Source organism: Corvus kubaryi, unplaced genomic scaffold (genome assembly GCF_017639235.1).
Source record: "Corvus kubaryi isolate FWS band 111438036 unplaced genomic scaffold, C.kubaryi_AGA036_p1.0 68, whole genome shotgun sequence".
NCBI classification, from domain to species: Eukaryota; Metazoa; Chordata; class Aves; order Passeriformes; family Corvidae; genus Corvus; species Corvus kubaryi.
In genome coordinates this window covers 16,316,114-16,336,396 of record NW_024582056.1, presented here as the reverse complement: position 1 = coordinate 16,336,396, position 20,283 = coordinate 16,316,114, and the positions used below count along the sequence as shown (strand labels likewise).

The window sequence follows — 20,283 nt, the reverse complement described above, 5'->3', positions numbered from 1 at the left end:
CTCTTCTCTTCTCTTCTCTTCTCTTCTCTTCTCTTCTCTTCTCTTCTTCTCTTCAGCAGAGACAGGCAAAGCTATCCCTTGTAAAAAGCCCCTCCACATGGAATATATTTTTTTCCTGAAAGTGCCCATGCAGACATTTCTGTAAACAACATGTCTATGAATCTTTGATGACTGTTAGTTTGCTGAAATATCTTGCCAGTTGAAACCAGTAGCTGTCACAGCTTTTTAACAATACTCCACTCTTGTCATGTGAGGGATTTATAGCTGGGACAATGACTTTGTGTATTTTTCACACTGATGACTGTACAAAACTTTAAAAAATGCTCTGTTTTTTCCAAACCCAACACACAGAGACATTTGTTCAGGCCGGCTAGTAAGCAAACATATGCAGTTTTGAGCAGTAACTGAAGCATGAATTGTTCATACTAATAAGGAACTAGAGGATGACAGAGGAGGGTAGTAGCACTTCTTTGATTAAAAAACTCTGCTCTCTTTGCTACCATTTTGTCTGCTCTTCCATTGCCATTCTGAATATTACACTTCTAATGAATTAACTGCTTGGATATAGCCTGTAATCTCCCTCAGCAATTATTTTAGCATCTGCCACGACAGACTCAATTTGGCTAAAAATTGCTACAGCTCTTTGTAGAATTAGCTCTGGTTCAACTAGTAATTACTCATATTTTTGTGTGGTATAGCCACTTTTGCTACAAATAAGTCTCCAGTCATTTTCTTGGGCATGGCCTCAGGATACTGCTGTGCTTATGCAAAGTTGTCAGTTTAGTTGTCTTGTTTTAAAGGCAGTTTATCCACCTGTTCTCCATGTCTTCTGGCAAACTCCAAACACTTCTTTATGTAAGTAATTTTAAATATTGGAGGGGAAAATCAGAGCTGAAGCTGAATTAACACTATTTTGTCAGCTTTCAGGAGTGGAGACCTTGCTAAATTTGCTGTCATTCAGTGCACAGGCTGGAAGTGCAAAGTTGTCTCCTGATCTTCCTGATAATAGCTAACCTGTACACAACAGATTAAGGTGCAGGAGGATGTGGGATCACAGCAGACTACAGTCCTCTCTCAATCCCTGATTTTGGAGAGCAATGCTGCATGCTTCTATAAGTTTTCCTCCTTGGGATAGGATTTTTTTTTCTCCCAGACTGTTTCAAGCGCTGGTTCCAACATTAAATGAGGAAAAAGCTGGTGGTGACTCAGTAACCCAGTATGTGCTGCAGTGCTCTAGCTTACATCCTCTTTAATCCTCAGTTAAGACTGATAGAGTGCACTAAGAATTGGGACACATTCGTACGTTCCCCTTGCTGACCCTGCTGCTTTGCTGATAACCCGTAACAGAGCAGCAGATCTGGACAGGGGCTACAGGGAAGTTGGACCCATCCAGGCTGCACGTGACAGAGCTCTCAGCTGAACAAAGTCAACTGAGAGCAGCTAACAGGAGAGGAATTTCTCTAGCAGGTTAAATAGGGGAGCCACAAGTTACCTTGATAAAACACAGGAATCCTACGAAGAAGAGTCAGATGTTTCTTTATTACAGCTCTGTTGTAACAGATTTGAAAACACGCACATATTCTTCAACACCAAAGTAATATGTACTATATAACTATGCACTAGTAACTATATAGCTGGGCTGTATGCATTTTGGACAAGGCAGAACAGAACATTGTGTTTTGGAAGAAGAAATACCTGGAAAAAGAAGTGCTATTTATGTATTCACTGTTGTTTTTTTTTTTTTCTTTTTATACTGTCTGTGTTGAATGAAGAAGAGATACTGTTAGTTTGCAGTTACCACTTCACATGGTGAGGCATGCTTTGTTAAGGCATGTAGTAAAAATGTGTTTGTGTCAACACTGGTTCAGTTTGGAGTTCATAATGGCAGTCATTTGCAAGGATTAATGGTACTTCTTTTGGGATGTAGAGCCCAAGTGTGCAAGGGAAGGGGTGATCATGTCAGTCCTTTTAAAGAACAACAAGACAAATTCATCTTACAATAGAGCTAGAAAAGCCTTTCTAACAGATCAGTTCTTTCTTTAGTGCTGTAAAAGAAGAACCTGTCATGGTGGCAAATGATCCAGAAGGGATGATGAGGAAGCAGCAGAGGTGTTTTCCTATCTGTTAGAGAATTCCTTACACCCAGGTATCTGTTTCTGTGTCCAGATGGAAGTGTTGAGGGAGAATTTGCTGATTAGATATCTAATTTAATTCAGGTTTGAGATTACTGAATGTTCTTAAGTATAGATTTTGTAAGGCTCTCATCCCCTGCCTCCACCAACTAGGATTTTTTGTATTTGATTCTTTTAGCCCTGAGAGATCAGGGTTCCAGCTGTCTGCCAGAAACATTTGTATAATGAAGGAAGTATAGTGTTGTGCAAAACAGAAAAATGAAAAATGTTGTCAGCAGCTTTCCTATCACCTCTGGTCACACTTTCCTCTTGATCAGGGGCCTATCCCACCTACTGGTTTGGACACGGAGGTTTCTCTCCTGCGGAATAACAAGGGAATGTGAATCACAAAGTCACCTTTTCACCTTTTTATAACCTCCCCCATTTCTCAGTAAAGGGATGGATACTAGAAAGATAAACTCTTGAACTTTCTTTCCAGAAATTTATTGCATAATTGACAGCGTGCCTAATTTATTAAATACAATGAATATATGGCTAACCACAGAACACCATCCAGAGAATTTGTTTTCTTATTCAAAGCTTTGCCAGACAGAAGCACCATCTGTACAATTTCCCCAGCACCTATACATGTGAAAGCTATGCTCCTGAAAACTCTTTGAAGTATGTTTTCTTTCTGGCTATGACCACGTGGATAAGCCTATAGCATGGATACCTGTATGCATGTGCTTGCAGGTTCACACATACAGATTCGGACTATATTTAAGAGAAAGGTCTACACTTTTCTTATTTTGTTTGTTTCTTCAAACATGTCTGGATGAAAGTCCAGGTATAACTCTTAAGGAATTCCAGCGTTAAGAATTACACCAAAATAGTCTGGATGTTGGGAATTGCTACTACTTTGGACAAGGCAAAATACTGGCTGTCCTTGGGCATAGCCTGTTTGCCAAACTAAACTTTAATCTTGGGATAAGTCCAACAGTAGAAATGTTGGTAAAAATGCCCAAACTTAAACAAGTTGGGTAAGCAACTGAAGTAAAATTTGTAAGACAGGAATTATCTAGCAACAGGATTTGCTGCTAATATACACTTTTCTCCATGTTCATGTGCTGCTGGGGAAAGCTTAGATATGATATGTTTGGTACATGTAAACACTAATACCTTCTTCATCTGCTACACATTAATCTTCATTTTATGAGGGCTCAAAGCAGTACTGTCACCAACACTAGATCAAGTCAGCCATTTGTCTAGCTGAATTTTGAACACCTCCGAATGGAGGATGGAGATTACACAGCCTCTCACTCAAAATAGTGATCAAAAGTGTAAACACAAGTTCAGTTGTCAGTTAAGAGCCCTCTTCAGCTGAAGCCTTCAAGTTGGCTGGTCAGTTATTACTGTTCTTGTTGCTGTTGCCACTTGCTGTCATGCACCATGTGGTACATTTATGCACTGCAGTATTTATTTCTCTTAAAATATGCTTTTAGATTACTGCCAGCTTTGGCAGGCTTTATATCCCACATGGTTCGGGATTTGTCTGTGGATTTCTTTCTGTTTAGACCAACTGCTGCATCACCCTTTGTTGATCCTTGTTATCCAAATTATCCCATCTTTCATAGGATTGCAAATAGCAATATTCTTCTTATGTGGGAGTAGGTATAAGCACCAGCTGGTGCTTTGTGCATTCATTTATTCTAATTTTCTTTGTAAATCTTCCCGTCCAAAACCAAATTACGCCATTATATTGAGACTAATTACATTAGGAGCTGCTCAACACGTAACGTAAAATTAAATGTTATTTCCTAGAGCTTGATGATGCTGCACACCAGAAAAGAAGGTGGAAAACATTAAATTATATCAAGTTTTACGGGGTGCAGATGAATCAGGAGAAGTAATCTCAGGCACTCTTCTGAATGCCCAATGCAGAGTAAGCTTTGCTTGTACAGATTGTCAGAATGTGTTTAACATGCTGTGGCTTGTGCCTCTGAGGTACACTGGGCTTTGCGTCTGGCTGCCTTTCTACGTATGGGAAAATGTCTGACACCCTTTCTGACCTAAGTGATACTTCTAAAATATAACTTGCATGTATCATCAACGAAGGAGTGTCTCTCAAAGTAATGTCTGCAGTCTTGTGCTTTTCCCTCTCTGTTCTCACCTGCACAAACTATATTAACACTTAAATTGTCATATTTTGCTACCTGAGCTAACATCCTGCTGACATACCTGCTGCAGTCTGAACCTGAACCATTTTTTTCAGAAAACTCTTGTCTCTCTGCAGGTGCTCTTGAAATATAAGCAAGGTACAAAGTGTATCAATGTTTGCCTAATCTGCACACAATTAGGATCTTGAACTAGCACCTCAGTATCTGTTTTTATACATATGCTTTCCAGTGAATGTCAGGGTAGCTTTCATGCTACCTGGTATGTCACCTGGATGGTTACAGGCAGCTTGTTTCCTCAAGTCAAAGACTTCAGTTCCCTAGAAAACTAGATACAGACAAAAGAACTTTCAGGCAGTTCAGAATAGAAGCTGATCAAGAATTATGTGCTTAGTCTTATCTCACATGAGCTTCAGTGAATTCAAGCAGGCTGTGTTTCCTTAAACTCAGAATGGAGTTAACTCTGTGAGGCAGAGTCTGAAACATTGCATTTAATTTTCTCCTTCTAAATGTGTTGTGAAATATTCTAGGTAAACTAAAATCATTATCTGTGTTGGCTTCCTCCTAACAAATTTGAATCGCTTTTTAAAAGCTCCTTTTTCGTCTTTTTTTATTCAATCTTTACCTTAAAAAAAATTAATAATAAAGAATCATTCTCCAACTGAAAAATTTCAACCAATGTTTCCAAAGATGAACCAAATATCTAAATACACATCACCCTGGCCTCACTCCACGGACAGGTTAATGGATCTACTGTTCTAGCTTTTTGCAGGAACCTTACCCAGTAATTTCTGCATCAAAGTCATAGCTTCAAGCTGAACTCTTGAATAGCCTTTGCATGCCAGTCTGCATTAAAGATTGCAGATAGGACACCTAGGTATGTTCTTTGACTTCATTCTGAGTATTAAAGACCACTTTGACCCGTTGCCTGAAGCCAAGTGCTGATGAATTGTTTGTAATCGTATTCTTAACCTTGGAACTACTGAGTAGTGGAGCAGTACTCTGACCTTTCAGATGAGATTCAGCTGAGGTACATTTCTTTGGCACTGTGCCATGTCCCCTAAACTGTGCCTAGGTTCCTTGGAAACCACCAAATTCACCATGGCTGTTCTGGTTGATGTGAGAAGGGGTAGGATTTGTAGCTCCGTTTGACCTCAGATACCAGGTGTTGACTTCCTACAGTAGCCCGAGCTGTGGGAGAAGAACAATTTCTGTATCATCAATATCTCTCTGTTGGACCACAGGAGCACCGTATTTTTGTCTAGACTGCACATACATTTGCATTATAAGGGCAAGGGACGGGGGAGGAGTTTTTTCCTTTACGAGAAACAGAACTCAAGTGGTAAGGTAAGCACACAATCTGTAGCAAGGAACTTTGTTACACATCTTCAATCTATAGGGAGGAGGGTAAGGGAAGTAAAAAGAAGAAAAAAAATCTTTATTCAGAAAATTTGATACTGGCAGTAGCTTTAAAAAGTCCAAGTAGTGTTTTGAAGAGCTAACCTGTCTTCTGAGAAAAGCTGCCTTATCAAAGTGAAAAAGAACATATTGTTTCTTAACTTCAGATGACCTTTGGAAAAAAAAAAATGTGTGAAATCCTTAGAGCACAGACTTAGGAAAGATCAGAGTGTTTGTGTGTGTTTGCTTCGCTTGTTAGGCTATGTCTTCAGTATACTGGAGAATGCATCTATCAAATATTTTTCCTTTTCTTTCCTTTCTTCTTTGCTTATCCTTCCCAAGTTTTCGCTATCATATTCCCACTCAAAGGGAGTTCTGAAGCAAAAATCAGCCTCTGGGGCTTTTTCTTCCTTTTCTGTGAGTCAGCACCTGAAAGCAGGTCAATGTTCATGCAGATGGCTGTATCCTCGTAAATCATGGGGCTTTTAGCCTCTATCTCTTGGCATCAGTCTGGGAGGACACAGGGAGAGAGATTGTTCCAAATGACAAAATAGGCACAAACAGAAGCAAAGAGGATAAAGCCTGTTAAAGAAAAACGCAGGAATTGTGTTCACCCAGCAGACTTTGGTGGTTTTAAAATCCTGAACTGGATCCTCCAGGGTAAGAGAATTTATTTAATGTCATTCAGTTTATTAGGTGGACAATCATTTACTCCCACATGGTCCACTTGCCACATTTCAAACAAGTGTGGAGGTCTACCCAGAGCCGCCTGAGCAGGGGACGAGGAAGACATGTCTGTCTGTGGAAGCCGCTGTACGCAAAGGGGTGGTGCAGGAGCAGTGCAGCCTCAGCCCTGCAAACTGAGCCAGGGTGGGGTGGGACACCCTGAGTCCCTCAGCATGAGCACATGCATTCTGTCCCCAAGGAAGAGTCAAGCTAAACCAGTGAACATTTGTGGTCACTTGAAATGATCAACAGCGTAATTTTGTTTTTTGTGAGCAGTTTTGGTTTCAGTCGCCTTCTTGGCTGCTGCTCTGAGAACAAAACAGATTCCTTGGGTTTGGGGGGGATCTCTCTCTAGGTCACGTTTGTGTTGCTGTGCAGGCTTGTGAAACAGGCTGAAGCTAGTTCAGGAGAGTGTGCTGGCTGTGGCTCAGGAGTGTGCCAGGGCTGTCAGTGCACAGGCAGTTTCTGATGACCTGCCACTGCCTGCTGACATTCGTGGTTGTTATTGTCATTCTCACCAGGAAGCGACAGATTTTTATGTAAGGTGCCAGGTCATTAAGTAACTCTGTCTTGGTTCACTACCTTCATTTGTATGCAGTAGTGGTTGGGTACTGTTACAGGAAAAAGGTATCTTATGAATTAATGACATTGAAAAAGAGCCTTCTAAAGGAACTGTAATACGCTGTACGTTTTCTTTTTCACTTTAATTCTGAGTCCCACTGATCCTTTAACACTTTGAGGTTTTCTCAAGGTATACAGTTTGTACAGGACTACAGCAGTTTATATAGCTGTGTAATTTATATAGGACTACAAACTCAAAATGGTGATATCGGCGCATAATCATTTTATTTAAATAATTGCAATAATTACAGGGCTTCTCTTCAAAAATCATATCTTTCCATATAAGAATTCTGGCTGTAGAAATCAAAGGATAATAACAGAAGTTATTCTGCTTCATTTTCTGGAATATCAATGAGATTTTTTTTAAGACTTCCTGTGATATTAAAAGCCTGCCATTTTTAAAACACAGATCAGACTCTGTGGTTGATCAAGCTGAGCACTTCTTGTATCTAGTCGCTGACAAGAGAGTAGCAACAGTTTTGAGCAAGTTCAGACTGAGGAAGAGTGTTTGGAGATGAAACAGGAGCTGTCATGGAATTTTCAGTCTGGTGTGGAAAGAGGTAACCTAGCAAGGTTTTAATGAGGGCAAAAATCCAGCTCTGCAGTTGGTAGAACAAGTCTAACATTTCATTTTGTGCTAATGGTCTCTTTGGGTAGAGGCATTGCCACGGATCCTTTTCATTCAGAGGTAACTTAAATTTACATCCTACCTAACCCACAGCTTCTTAAAATGTGCACTAAATGGTGCTTGTGTCTCCCCCAGAGGCCTGATAAGTATCAGAGGAAAGATAGTCGCTGCCTCCAGCCTCTAACAAAAATTATGGCAAAATTTTATCATAATGGGAAAGAAGATTTTGTTTTTAAAATGGTATTTATTTTGCAACATAAGTGAGTGGAATACTTTACTGGTGTGATACAAAACAGAAGTAAAGTTCATCTGAGCAATTACAATGACCAAAAAGGAGTAGGTGTGTCTAATGTTTAATTGACTTTTTTTTCCCACTTGAAAATCTGCAGCATTCAAAGGAAAATAATGTTTTTCACCTTTTTATTGGTTTAGAGAGTAAGTGTTGTTTGTATCTCAAATATTTTATTTACAGTTGAGTGAAATTTTTCTTATTAAACATTTCTTTCAGCACTAAGTCAGACTTAGAATTTTAAAATTTTTCATATGTATAAGTGAGTTTCATAATTTGCTTTGAAGTCATTGTAAACTGCTTTAGTTACAAAATTGCGCTACATTTTTTCAAACAAAAATTTGATCATGGCAATTGAAATAACTGCTTCAAAAGCCCCAAATCGTCCCCTTTTTTTTTCTTTAAATTACAAACCATGATATTCCAAAGGTGATATATAGGCTTTGTGAAATGAAGCATAGTAAAAGAGCTGAAATTATAAGATCTTCCTTTGTGTGAAAGTATCTGACTTACTTTCATCACAGATTATAATGTTGTCTTAAGAAATTTGAAGTACCCATGAACTGGAAATAGATTTGTTACCAGCTTTCCTGTTCTACACTCTGCTGTTTCTTGAACCCCTTCACAGCATTAGTGCATCTCTTGCTATCACTTTGAGGAAATATTATTCAACTCAAGCAGTTTATACCACTATTTTTGTTTCTGCTCTCACTGTGTTGATGAAAAGGTTTAAAATTTGTAAGGTACCCTCTTACAAAATTATTGGAAAGTTGTGAGGACCACTCATACAGAGCAAGAATGTCAGCTAATATACTTGGACTGAAAATAATGACATAATAATTACATTCATTCACACCCCTTCAGAATCTGACTATCAGTTGTTTAATGTGTCTTAACATATTTATCCTGCTTATGTCAGACTTCAGTTGGAAATCAGTTTGGGTAAATTGAACTAGTAATTTTTTTCAGTAGTCAAAAGCTACCTTTGCTTCAGCAAAAGAAGAGCTACAGTTGTCTTCCAATCTGAAGTCTTACTTGATGAAAATGACCTCGGGAGTTTCCATAATGGTGCTGATTCACAGATGTCCAGGTCAGATTGACTGAATTCAAGACTAAACCAGATGATTTGGGCTTTTGCTTTTTCTTTGCTTATCTTCCCCTTATTTGCCAGCCTAATAGCCTAAGAAACTCAGCAAAAGGTCTTCATATCTGGCTGGATTGTTCTGCATTAATGTCATTGAGAAATCTGTGATATAAATGACTGACCTTGAAGTCTGAACTGGGGAAAAGGAAAGATATGAATCTTACTGCTATCTTTACTAACTTCTTGAAATCTTTACTAACTTATTGAAATTAATAGGGACAAACAGCAGGAAAATAATTGACAAAAGTTGTTTTATGAGAAGTGGTATTAGTAGTTGGGTTTATGATTTATTTATGCCCTTTGTACTTTAATACTTTCCATTGTTCCATCTTATGCTCTGTGACCTCTCCAAAGACTAAAAACATTTAGGAAAACTGAATATATAACCTGAAGGCTGTGCCATCTCAGTGGGTTCTGTTGTAGCTGGACAGCAGGTTCAAAGTTATCAAAGTGAGTTAATGAAGCCTAAAACACACAGGGGCATCAGAGGGATCTGCAATTGTGAAGATTAAACATGCGTGTCTTATTAAGGCTTTAGAAAGCTAGTACGATGCAAGTAGACTTGAAAAACTTTTGCCATTTGTGGCATGTATCTCAGTGCATGAGCAATCCCACCAGCAAGGAGTAGGGATGCTCAAGCTGCTAGTTTAGAATCTGACTTCAGATTAGATGGCAGAATACCACTTCACAAATTGTTAATCAAGACTTTCCAATTACTCTTTTAATGTTTGGCATATTTATTATGTTTATAGTACACATATAGTGTATTTAATCATAACCTGTTGCTTCAAATAAAAGCAGTATTTAAGATGTTTCATGTGTCTTCATGCCCCTCGAGCTCTTGGTTGAAATTGTTTCCTCCCAAGGTCACGAGGATCCTGTATTTAGTATTTACAATTCCTGTATTGAGGCCTGAGTTAATTCTACTGATAAATGGTTAAGGAGAAGATTCTTTCATGTGGACCTCCTCACTGCCATATCTGTCCTCTGCTGGAGCTCTGCATTTCACATTAATGAGCATCTGAAACATGTCTGTATTTTGATTTTTTCTAGCAAGTAGGAAAAGATTTGATCATTTTTCTTGGATCAAATCCATTAGTTCATTTCCCTTGAGCTGCTCTTTCAAATGCGGAAGGATAATGTTTAATTTCAGGTAAAAACTATCTTAAGCAGAACCGGTTTCACAATTCATGAAATAGTTTTGGTTAAACATATGTTTTGTAAAAATATTTCTGACGTGACTGAAATGCTGGTCTGTTATTAAAATGTGGTATTTTGGAAGCAGTGACATTTCCACATGGTCTTTCACATAGGCTCTGTGTTTGTAACCAGTGGCTGCTTCTATAAATGGTATGCCCAGCACAGGAGGGTGAGTTCACACATCCTTTTCTGTACACACACACTGGCCTGTGAACTATAAATGGAACAAAAAGATGAACTTCAATGGGCACTTGCCACTTTGCAAGATAAATAAGTGTTGATGAGTTAGAACTTTGTTGATATGCCTGAAGTAGTTTAAATAGAGCCCGTATGACGTATGTTTTTCTTGATATTTTTAGAAGTCCAGCTCCAGTGAGACCTGAAACTACACCAACAACTGTCCCTACAGAAAAGCAGGAGGTTAAAGCTCCTCGTGTGAGGAAGTTAACAAGGCAGTACAGTTTGTGAGTAACATACAGCACTATCTTTGTGGTTTTGCCTACTACAGCTGAAAATGAAAGGGGATGCTAATTATTGCTCTAGCTATGCCTTCTGAAAGGCATGAGTGCAATTACATGATAATGATCTTATACTGATACCATTCCTTTCATCACTGAGAATCTTCAAGCTTTTAATACAAAATGAATTTGCCTTTCCTGCACAGTTGCTAACCCTTTGAATTGCAGGCCACCAATTGCAGGCCATCCACCTTTTCCCGAGCTTATGGGTTAGGAATTAAAAACCTCTTTACCACGTGAAATGTCAAAGACCTGGTGTGAGCTGGAGCAAGCTGCCTCTGTCGGCTTCATTACAATCCCATTTGCAAAATGAGGAAAACAGTCTTTAGTTGTTGGGGCATCAAGCTGTGCAGTGAGCCATTCCCTCTCAGAAAGCACACCCGCCCTCTCTGTGATTTGTCACATGAAGGAATTGCTGAGCTGGCTACAGCTACAGCCAGAAAAGCTAATTCTCTTAGTCCAGGCAAGAGTGATCTGTGTCTACAGGGCTTTGGCATCCCATTTACACATAATTCATTCCACTTGAAAGTCTCTAGAGATCTGAGGTACTGAGCAGAAGTGAAAGTCCGTGTTGATTTATCCTCCCTTGAAAAGACAGACTAGGCCACCAGAAACTTGGGGGAAAAGGGATAATGCCAGCATAAACTTACTAGTAGAAGAATACCAAATCCATAATGAAGAAAAATATGTATGCTTTCTGTGTGGAATGGCAACTTTTAGCCCCTCCAGGAGTTCAACATTCTAACGTCAGTAAATATATATCAACTTTCTTTTCTGTCTCTTCAAAAGGATTCTAATAAATATCAATATGTAGTTATTTTCTATTTCACTGTTAAGAACATTGTCTTTTTAACAATCTGCATTACCAAAACTGAAAAGTTATTCACGAGAAGAAATAGAAGAATGAGTCAAATTGAAGCTAGGAGGAAAATGAGCTATTAACCAAATTAGTATTTGTTCAAGAGGCCAAGACTGGCATGTGGAAACACACGATCACTTTTTGATTGATGAAGTTTTGATGAACAGTTTTGAACATGTCTTGCTCCCATGTGGATTTTCAGTTGTCCAGTATTAGGTGTGAGGAACAGCAGACAAACACATCTAACCATAGGTGTCACCTATGCTGGGGCCATGTGTAGGGCCAAAGACTACCTAGTTAAAAATTCAGGCTGCAATTTTTTTTGTTGTTTTGTAAACCCAAATTCTATTCAATTTAAATTATCTTGTATCTGGAATGCAAATATGGGAAATGTGAAGAAATAGTGAAGGATTATTGTGGAAGTAAAACAGTGAAGGCCAATTCTCAGTCTTACAGCTAGTGTGCTGATCGCTTGATGGTTGATAAATTGACCCAAACCCTTATTTTCCCACTTCCTTGTATACACCAGAGCAGCTTTACCCAGCAAGGATGAGGAGGGTGCCAGTGTATTCCTGCTGAGAGTGGGGATCAAGGGCTGGGAAATTGTCAGCTACATGTTTCTGAAAGAGAGATTAACTAGGTCAACAGCCCAGATCTGGGCTAGTTACATTAATAAAATGTCTATTCAACAGGTCCAAAAGATTTCACATTTTCTTTCCAGCATAAAACCTGTGTACTGTGCATGCTGTGGTGCTGGATTCTATCCTTACCCAGAAGAAATAAAAAATGAAGTTTGAAAAAGAAAATATTAATCACCAAAACTTTATATCATAATTAAAAAACATTACTAGGCAACCTACCATAAGGTTGTGTAACCTGTATGTCATGTAGTTTTGAAGATTTTTGTGTTGCCCAGGCATGCTGCCTTCAAGTGGCACTAAATCAAGTACAGTTCTGTTCTGGAAGTATCTGTCAAGCTGGCATGGCAGGCTTCTGTGCACTGTGAGTACCTAATTGGTAGTAAAAATTGGTGCTGTTTTATGAGCAGAAGTAATTTTTCTCATTATTTTTCACTGTGCATTAAACTGTCAATCTGTAGTCTTTCCTTTTCACACATCATTCCCAGTAATAAGGCTTCCGTAGGCCAAATTATGACTCTGTTTACCTCCATCCAATTGCAATTAACAGCTGGAAACATCCTGACTCAGGGCTGACTGATCCCAGTGATATGTAGTCAATGGGGTTCTACAAAAGTAAAGGAAGGTATAACATTCTTTACTGGCTTTCATTTAGTAGTGACTGCAGGTGAGACGGAAAGGGTTCAGCTTGATGGCCTAAAGCCCAGGGGAAGCATGCAACCTCATCTCATATAAAATGTTTTCTCTGTAAATGGAATAAATGGGACAGGAAAAAGATACCCTCACAAGAATGTTTCTAAAGACATCCTTTTTGGAGTCAATCAAATTCCTTGAAAACAGTTTGAAAATAGCAGCACAGACTAACTCCATAATGGGCATCAAATCTGCTGTTGTCTGAAGCCATTAAAGCAGTCAGATCCATGGATGGATGTGACCATATCTGTTCTTATCAATGCTGCCAGCCTCCATAGAAAAGAATAAACATTAAAGTGGAGTAATATATAGTCAGTTCATTTATGCATATATACATAATCCATAGAAATGCTACTTGCAACTAATAACCATAAGATTGCCATTTGAATCTGAGAGGCACCTAGGCAATCCATTTTAAAGGAATTTTTAAAGCTTTAAAAAAATCTAATTTACTTGAAAAGGTAGCTGCATTACAGAAGGATGAGTAAATAGAGCTTCACTTCAAAGCTCTACATCAGACATACAGGTTACCAGTGCCTCCTCTGACACAAGTGCAGTCAAAAGCCCAGTGGCATTTTCTAATGAGAAGATCTGTCTCTTTTTATCAACGGCAGTGATGAAGATGACCTTCCTCCAGCACTGGCAGCAGCAGCAGCAGCATCAACACCAGTGTCTTCAGCATCTCCTGTGTCGCAGAAAACGTGTACGCCACAAACATCGGAAGGACAAACACAGGTTTCGCCCGGTGGCAAGGTAACACACAAAGAGAGGAACTTAATGTCACTTGGGAGATGATTCAGGAAGGGTAGGAGGGAGCTGTGAGTAACAGGTTTCCCTAGATGGAGTAATTCTACATTTAAGAGTAGTTTTTAATGCAGAGTTGTAGTGATATGTTGAATTTGTTGTGTAAGGAACTATTTAGAGCCTGCTCCAAGACCCAACTAAAATCCGTAAGTTTTTCATCAGCATTAGGGGGAAGTGGATCAGGATTAATCATCTTGATTTTAAAGGTGCATAATTTCGTTGTCTATCTTTCCTGAGTAGCCATACCTAAAAAACCATGGTGTGAAATTTTAAATCCATTTGGCAATCTGTGCTTTAAGAAGTTAAAAAACACCAACAAAAATAACCAACAAAAGTACAGAAATTAAATGGCCCTTTTTTCCAACTCTGGGTTTCTTTTTTGCCTTTAGAGTTCCACAGATGCTGGAAGCACATTTGCTTTGGAGCCAGGTGACCTCCTGATGGATTTCACAGAGGCCACACCAATGGTAAATAGTTTAAGTTTGTAACCAGGAAAATGTAAAAGTTTTCAATAATTTGTCTGCAGCTAAAACATAAGGGATACTATGCAGTGTGTTAGATAGTGCACAGAAATAAAGTAAGTTTCCTTGATATTCAGTGATCCTGAGCCTCCCTCAAACTCAGCTCAGAACCTCTGAAAATCAGCGCACATCAACAAGTGTTATGGCTGATCTTCTGAATGTGTTTATTATTGGATAAATTCTTATTTCTCCCTCCTATCTTTACACATTGCTGCACTGGTTTCACAAGTTTCTTTGTCCCTTTAGCACAGATTCCTAATGTGATTATAGGTTTGCTTTCGGGAGTTGTCTGAAAAGTCATTTCTTTTCCCCATAATTTTGTTCAGACCTGACCTAATAGCCAATCCAAAGATGTGTATCTGCACTTCTGTGTTTCTTTAGCAAGGTGCTCTTCCTCACTTCAGACAGAATTGTCTATAATGTGTTGATTATTAACTTCTTTTTTTGGACGTAGACGATTTCTACTTTTGCTTAAAAGCCAGGGAGAGATGCCGGTCCCACTGAAGTCAAAAAGCCTCTTGACTTCAGTGATCTCAATGTTTCCATCTCAGATTCTCAGCAGATTTCTTCCATAATTATAATACGATCCTTAACAACCTCCAAGTCATCCTGCATTGCAAATAACTCTAATGCCAGATAGCTCCTCTGCTGTCCAAAGGCATTTTTGCTGTCTTCTAGAAACCACAGATAAAACATATAAAAACTTGGCAAGGACAGCCCTACACTTCGGGCATAAATGTTTTTGTAGTAAGGTAATTCTGTCCTGGGCCTTGGTTTCGCTACATGGTTAGGTCCTAGTTTACAGTATGGGAAAGGTGCTGTGGGGTTGTGCCTTTTGCTTCAGAGACAGTGTTGTAGTTGTTGTAAGTAACTGCCTGTGTCCTGTTACCACTGGATGAGAGCTGTGGGGCTTGACAAGACACAGGCAGACTGAAACCAAAACTACCGGAAAGGAAGTTGCAGCGAGGTAGGTATCGGTCTCTTCCCAAGTCAGAAGTGACAAGGACAAGAAGAAACGACCTCAAATTACTCCTTAAATTGCACATTAGTAATGAATGATTTGTTCGCTGAAAGGGTTGTAAAGCATTGGCACAGGCTGCCCGGGGAAGTGGTTGAGTCGACGGCCCTGGAGGTATTTAAAAGGCTTGTGGATGTTGCACTGAGGGACATGGTTTAAGGGGGGACTTGGCAGTGCTGGGTTAGGGTTGGGCTTGGTGATCTGAAGGGCTTTTTCCAATATAAGTGATTCCATGATTCTGTCTAGGTTAGATTATCCTTCTCTATATTAGTAATACATTTGTGGCTAAATTGTAGTTATCTGTTGGAGTTTACAAATAGATTTCTTATTCTAAAAGACATACCATATCTTACTGTGTTAATCAGAATTTAAAAAAATGAGTCATGGAGACTTCAGCAACTGACTGCTCTAGATAACACAGGTTTGGTTCGGTTTTTCTTTTTTCCATTTAACAGAAGTTACAGCATTACACACTTTTTCCTTTTCCAGCTGAAGATACAGGCTTTTTGCCCTAAGTATTTTACCAAATCATGCTTTCCCCTTCCCCTACCCCACCACCCACTGACATAATTTATCACACTGTATGTTCATAAACTAACCTTCCACTGACTTTCTTGGTTTTAATATTTTGGAGAGCAGAAACTGCCCAGCATCAATCAACCCATTTTGTTTTGTTTAACATCTATAAAGGTCAGCTTGTTCTCTACAGAGCAGGTATTGTTTACAGACCTTTCTCTGCAGTTTCACTGACTACAGGCTGCTCTCAGTTGAGGTTTGAATGAAAAGTTTACTCTTCAGGGAGAGAGGCTCCAAGCAAAGGCAAGCTAAGGACAAATGAGTAGCTTTGAGACAATCTGATTATTTAATAGTTCTGTTGTGATAGAATGTGCTGTCTGTTATTTGAGGGTCAAAGTCATGTGCAGCTTAGCATTGTGTTACTGTCAAGTCTGTGGTCATGTGCTGGTTTTGCATGCTGTGACCTGGCCCTTGGGAATTTGTTTATTAATTGCACCCATTTGATTCACATTCAGTGACAGGTACAGTATCTGAAGTCGTCACTCATGTTGTCTTATTTGGGGTATTTGCCTGAGGTGATAGAGATGGAAATTCAGGTTACTGTGTAGTCAAGGGTTTTCTGAAGAGGGTTATTCTCTTGTCTTTGATGTTTGGACTAGAAAGACTTAGGGACCTAAATTGGTCATCCAAAATTAGGTTTTGTAATTTATTTTGGTCATGATATATGCTGCTAAACTTCCCCAGTTCACTGGAGAGCTGTTAATTTGAGGCAGCTTTAGATATCCTCCCTTCTTTTCTGTAACATGACTGGTAGAGAGTGATTAATAGTCACTGACTGAGCTGCATGATCTTCGTTGTTCAGTGTCTAACCATTGATGCTTCTGGATGACCTTGGGTTTTATCCATGTTTTGCTGCTGTTGCCAGCAAAACAGTGGAAGATACCAAATACAGTGGAATACATGCTGAGAATTACGCTTAGAAGTGGAGCTCAGAAAACCAAATTAACTTATAAAAATGTAAGGATTACTGAATGGAGTGGATTAATAGAAATCATCAGGGCTGCCATGCAGGGATGAGAGCAATCAAATTTGTCTACTCGGTCAGGCTGGAGGAGATATTGTGATATATACAAGAACCAGCTGAGCTCTAATGGTCACTTAGTCATCAATACTTAGGCTGCCAGTAACAGCAGGGCAATTATGAGGCAGACTGATTTCAGGAAATCATTTTGCAAGAGAAATAATGTACATTTACTAATGCAGATTGCCTAGAGGGAAAGGTATCCTTTTGTGCTCTGCAGTCCTCAAACCCTGTGGTTTATGCACACTTCTAGTCATTTTTCAATTAGATCCTACAATTAATTGACTACAACATATTACTTGTTGTCCTTAAAATCATTATAACATGAGCAGAAGAAAATCTTTATCTTTTTTTAGCACTCTATTGTGACTTTTAGCACCGTATGCTTATAGCTTGTATGTAACAAGATTCAATCCCTCCTGCTTTTGTGTTTCAGAAAAAGTAAATGGATTTACAAAAATGCAGCATCATATATGAAGAATTATATTATCACATTAGGAGCATCCTTAATGAAAAATATTAGAATAAGTTTTGCCAGTGTAGTAGGCTCTTTCTGCCACCAGCCTCTCTCTCCTCCTGCACTCCCTCCTCGTGTTTCTAGCTTTTATGGAACTGGAAATCAGAGCCTGAGCTTTCAGCTGTTCTGTTGCAGCTTATAATCGGTGTGATTTCTGACATATGTATGGACGCAGAGCTTTCTTGCTTAGTTACAGAAAGCTCAGTCTTAAGACCCTGAATGAATGTAACAGTTGCTACACTGCTCTGACAGTACCTCCTCAAACGAGACAGAAAGCCAGTGTGTACAAACTTCAGTTTGACCTAATGGAGTAGGACAAAAGAAATAAGAAAGAAGAGGTTTACATACAACATGGAGCTATTCCTAAACTTAGACTAAGGTTTATAATGCAAGGTGGATGGGCTAGGACTATGTCATGATCACATCTACAGAGGTATCAGGGAGCAGTAATTTACAGTTGGCTATGTACTTTCAAACTATAGGTTATCTCATGCTGTGTCAAGTGAATAATTTTCTAGAGCTTCACCTGCCATCTATTGGCCGAAAACAGAAAGTAGAAAATTACTTGCCTATTTAAAGCTTGAGATACAACATTTAAAATGTGTCAATTACCAGTGTGATAGTTTAAAAATGAAAAAATAAATGCTTTCAGTGTAATGCAAAATAGTTTTATTTAGGATGAGTTGGAAACAAGTATTTCTATTTTAGTGATAGTATTACTATGCAATCCTGTTCATTCAAAGTGATCTCATTGTGTCTGAAAGAGTACAGAACCTGATGCACTAGCATCTACTATTTTGGAAATAAAGTGAAGGCAACCAGTTCTAAAGTGACTCAGCTCAGGTAGGAACTGGGAGAAATTTTTATGTCTTGATGGAGGTGATAAAACATCCTTGCAAACTCTCAGTAGATAGTGAGCAAGAGGTAGTGAATAGGGCAAAATAAGTAAAGTATCTTTTGATTCCACTCCCCTTTAATGTTTGTTCTATTAATAAAGAAGAGTTATTTTGATTTTTAGTTGCTAAATTTTTGTGGCAATTTTGCAAGGTTGCAATGAGCCAAATAACAGAGTGGGAAATGAGTTCAGTACTTCTTGCCTTCATTTTAAAGAACTTTTCACTTTCTGTATAAAGCAATTTTTCAGTGGAAGACAAGCAAACATATCAAACTCTAATACCCCCATAACCAGTCCTTTTAGCATTGAATTCTAAACAAAAGTGGCTATAATGTAATTCAAGACTGATATTTGATAAGAACATTAGCATGTATCTACTATCTGACTGGCTGAAAGTATAGATCAAGTATCTCTGCATGCCCCCAAGGTCTTTAAAACAGCTCAGTCAGACACAAATTTATCAATGCTTTACTTATGGTGAACTAAATACTGAAGAAAAAAAAGGACTCATGAAGACTGGGTCGTATATTTCAGAATTAGAAGCTTTCTACTTTTACATCTTTATATCATCAACAACAACAACAACAAAAAGATTTCTTAGTATAAGATGAATTGCATGCAATAACCGTGCAATGGATTCAAAGGGGAATATTAAAAAAATTCTGTTTTCCAAGCCAGCTTCTCAATCAACAGTATTTGTATTGTAATGGCCAATTATGAGCAAAAGAATTTGCAAAAAGAAGCAGTTTGTCTGTTACACATAGAAATAAGAAGTAAAAGCAGCAAGCAGTATATCAAATGCATATTTATTCCCAGTTTCGAGTTCATGCCCTTTAACTCCATATTAAACTAAGAAAAAACAAAGAATAGCAATTGCTAAAGCAAACAACTTCAATACAAGAAACTTAGAGCAATAGCCAATAAATCTAGTTCCATGTGAACTCAAGGAATACTCTAAATCTACTCATACTGCAAAGCACCATTCTTTTCTGCTGCAAGAAAAGGGCATCAGCTGGATGAGAACTCATTGCAAAGGGGTGCACTGTAAGGCTCAGTCAAACTGAGGACGAGACATTTGGCTGGGGATTTGCAGGAAGTGCTTGGGGGCCCATGCTGTGTAAGGCTCCTGGGAGCAGACAGCTTGCATCAAGCAAATGCAGGTTACCTGAGCATCATTTAGGTTATATAAAGCACTATATTTATGTATTTTATATATAAATATAGTTTAATATATTTATTAAACTAGGGATGGGACTTAGAGCATTTTAAAACAATCACAGTCATTGGGCAACCAGATAAATGGGTGAATACATAAAGCATTATAAATAGGACTTGTGACTAATATGTAGCTCTGCAAAGTACAGGGCTTTATTGGTGGATGCCAGTTTCATAAGCAGTCTGTTGAATTACTAACATGCAAGATAACTGAGTGTCAGCCTCAGAGACAGCCCCTTGAATCTTAGTTTAAAATTCACTAAAACTCTTTGACTGCTACTTAGCTATTTAGGGATTTGATCCCAGTCATCCATTTTAGAAGTAGCCAGTGAAGAAACAAAATGGGAGAATGCTAAAAGATGACCTGTAAGCTTCTACATTTACTTGTTATTTTTCCTCTGTTTTAAGTTATTTAAATTCATTGGCTCAATATATTTTTCCCCATTATCTGTATGCTGAGCAGAACAAGCTGGTGCACTCTGTAGATATATGACAGATGATTCAACACTTCTCTATTTCTTTAACTAATTGAAAGTGAATTCTCCAAAAAATAAAATGATCCACGAAGTGAAATCCATTGCTGACTTTGCACCTGTGGACCCTGTGATAAACTGGATATGATGTGTATATGAGCAAGAAAAGCGTCCAAAAATAGGGGAATGTGTTAAATGGAAAAAGTTCAGGCATGTATCATCTAATTCAGTGCTTTTAAATAAT

At 38.6% G+C, this 20,283-nt stretch overlaps 1 protein-coding gene across 4 annotated transcripts in view; it reads left to right on the top strand.

The window, feature by feature from the left end:
* The window catches only part of EPB41L4B (erythrocyte membrane protein band 4.1 like 4B), a 169,903-nt gene that overhangs the window by 126,080 nt on the left and 23,540 nt on the right, over positions 1–20,283 (top strand). For all 4 annotated transcript variants that reach the window (XM_042048629.1, XM_042048630.1, XM_042048628.1 and 1 more), the window contains exons 20-22: positions 10,651–10,755; positions 13,614–13,752; positions 14,193–14,270. In XM_042048629.1, the coding sequence (XP_041904563.1) occupies positions 10,651–10,755; positions 13,614–13,752; positions 14,193–14,270 (322 nt within the window). The remainder of the gene's footprint in view (positions 1–10,650; positions 10,756–13,613; positions 13,753–14,192; positions 14,271–20,283) is intronic.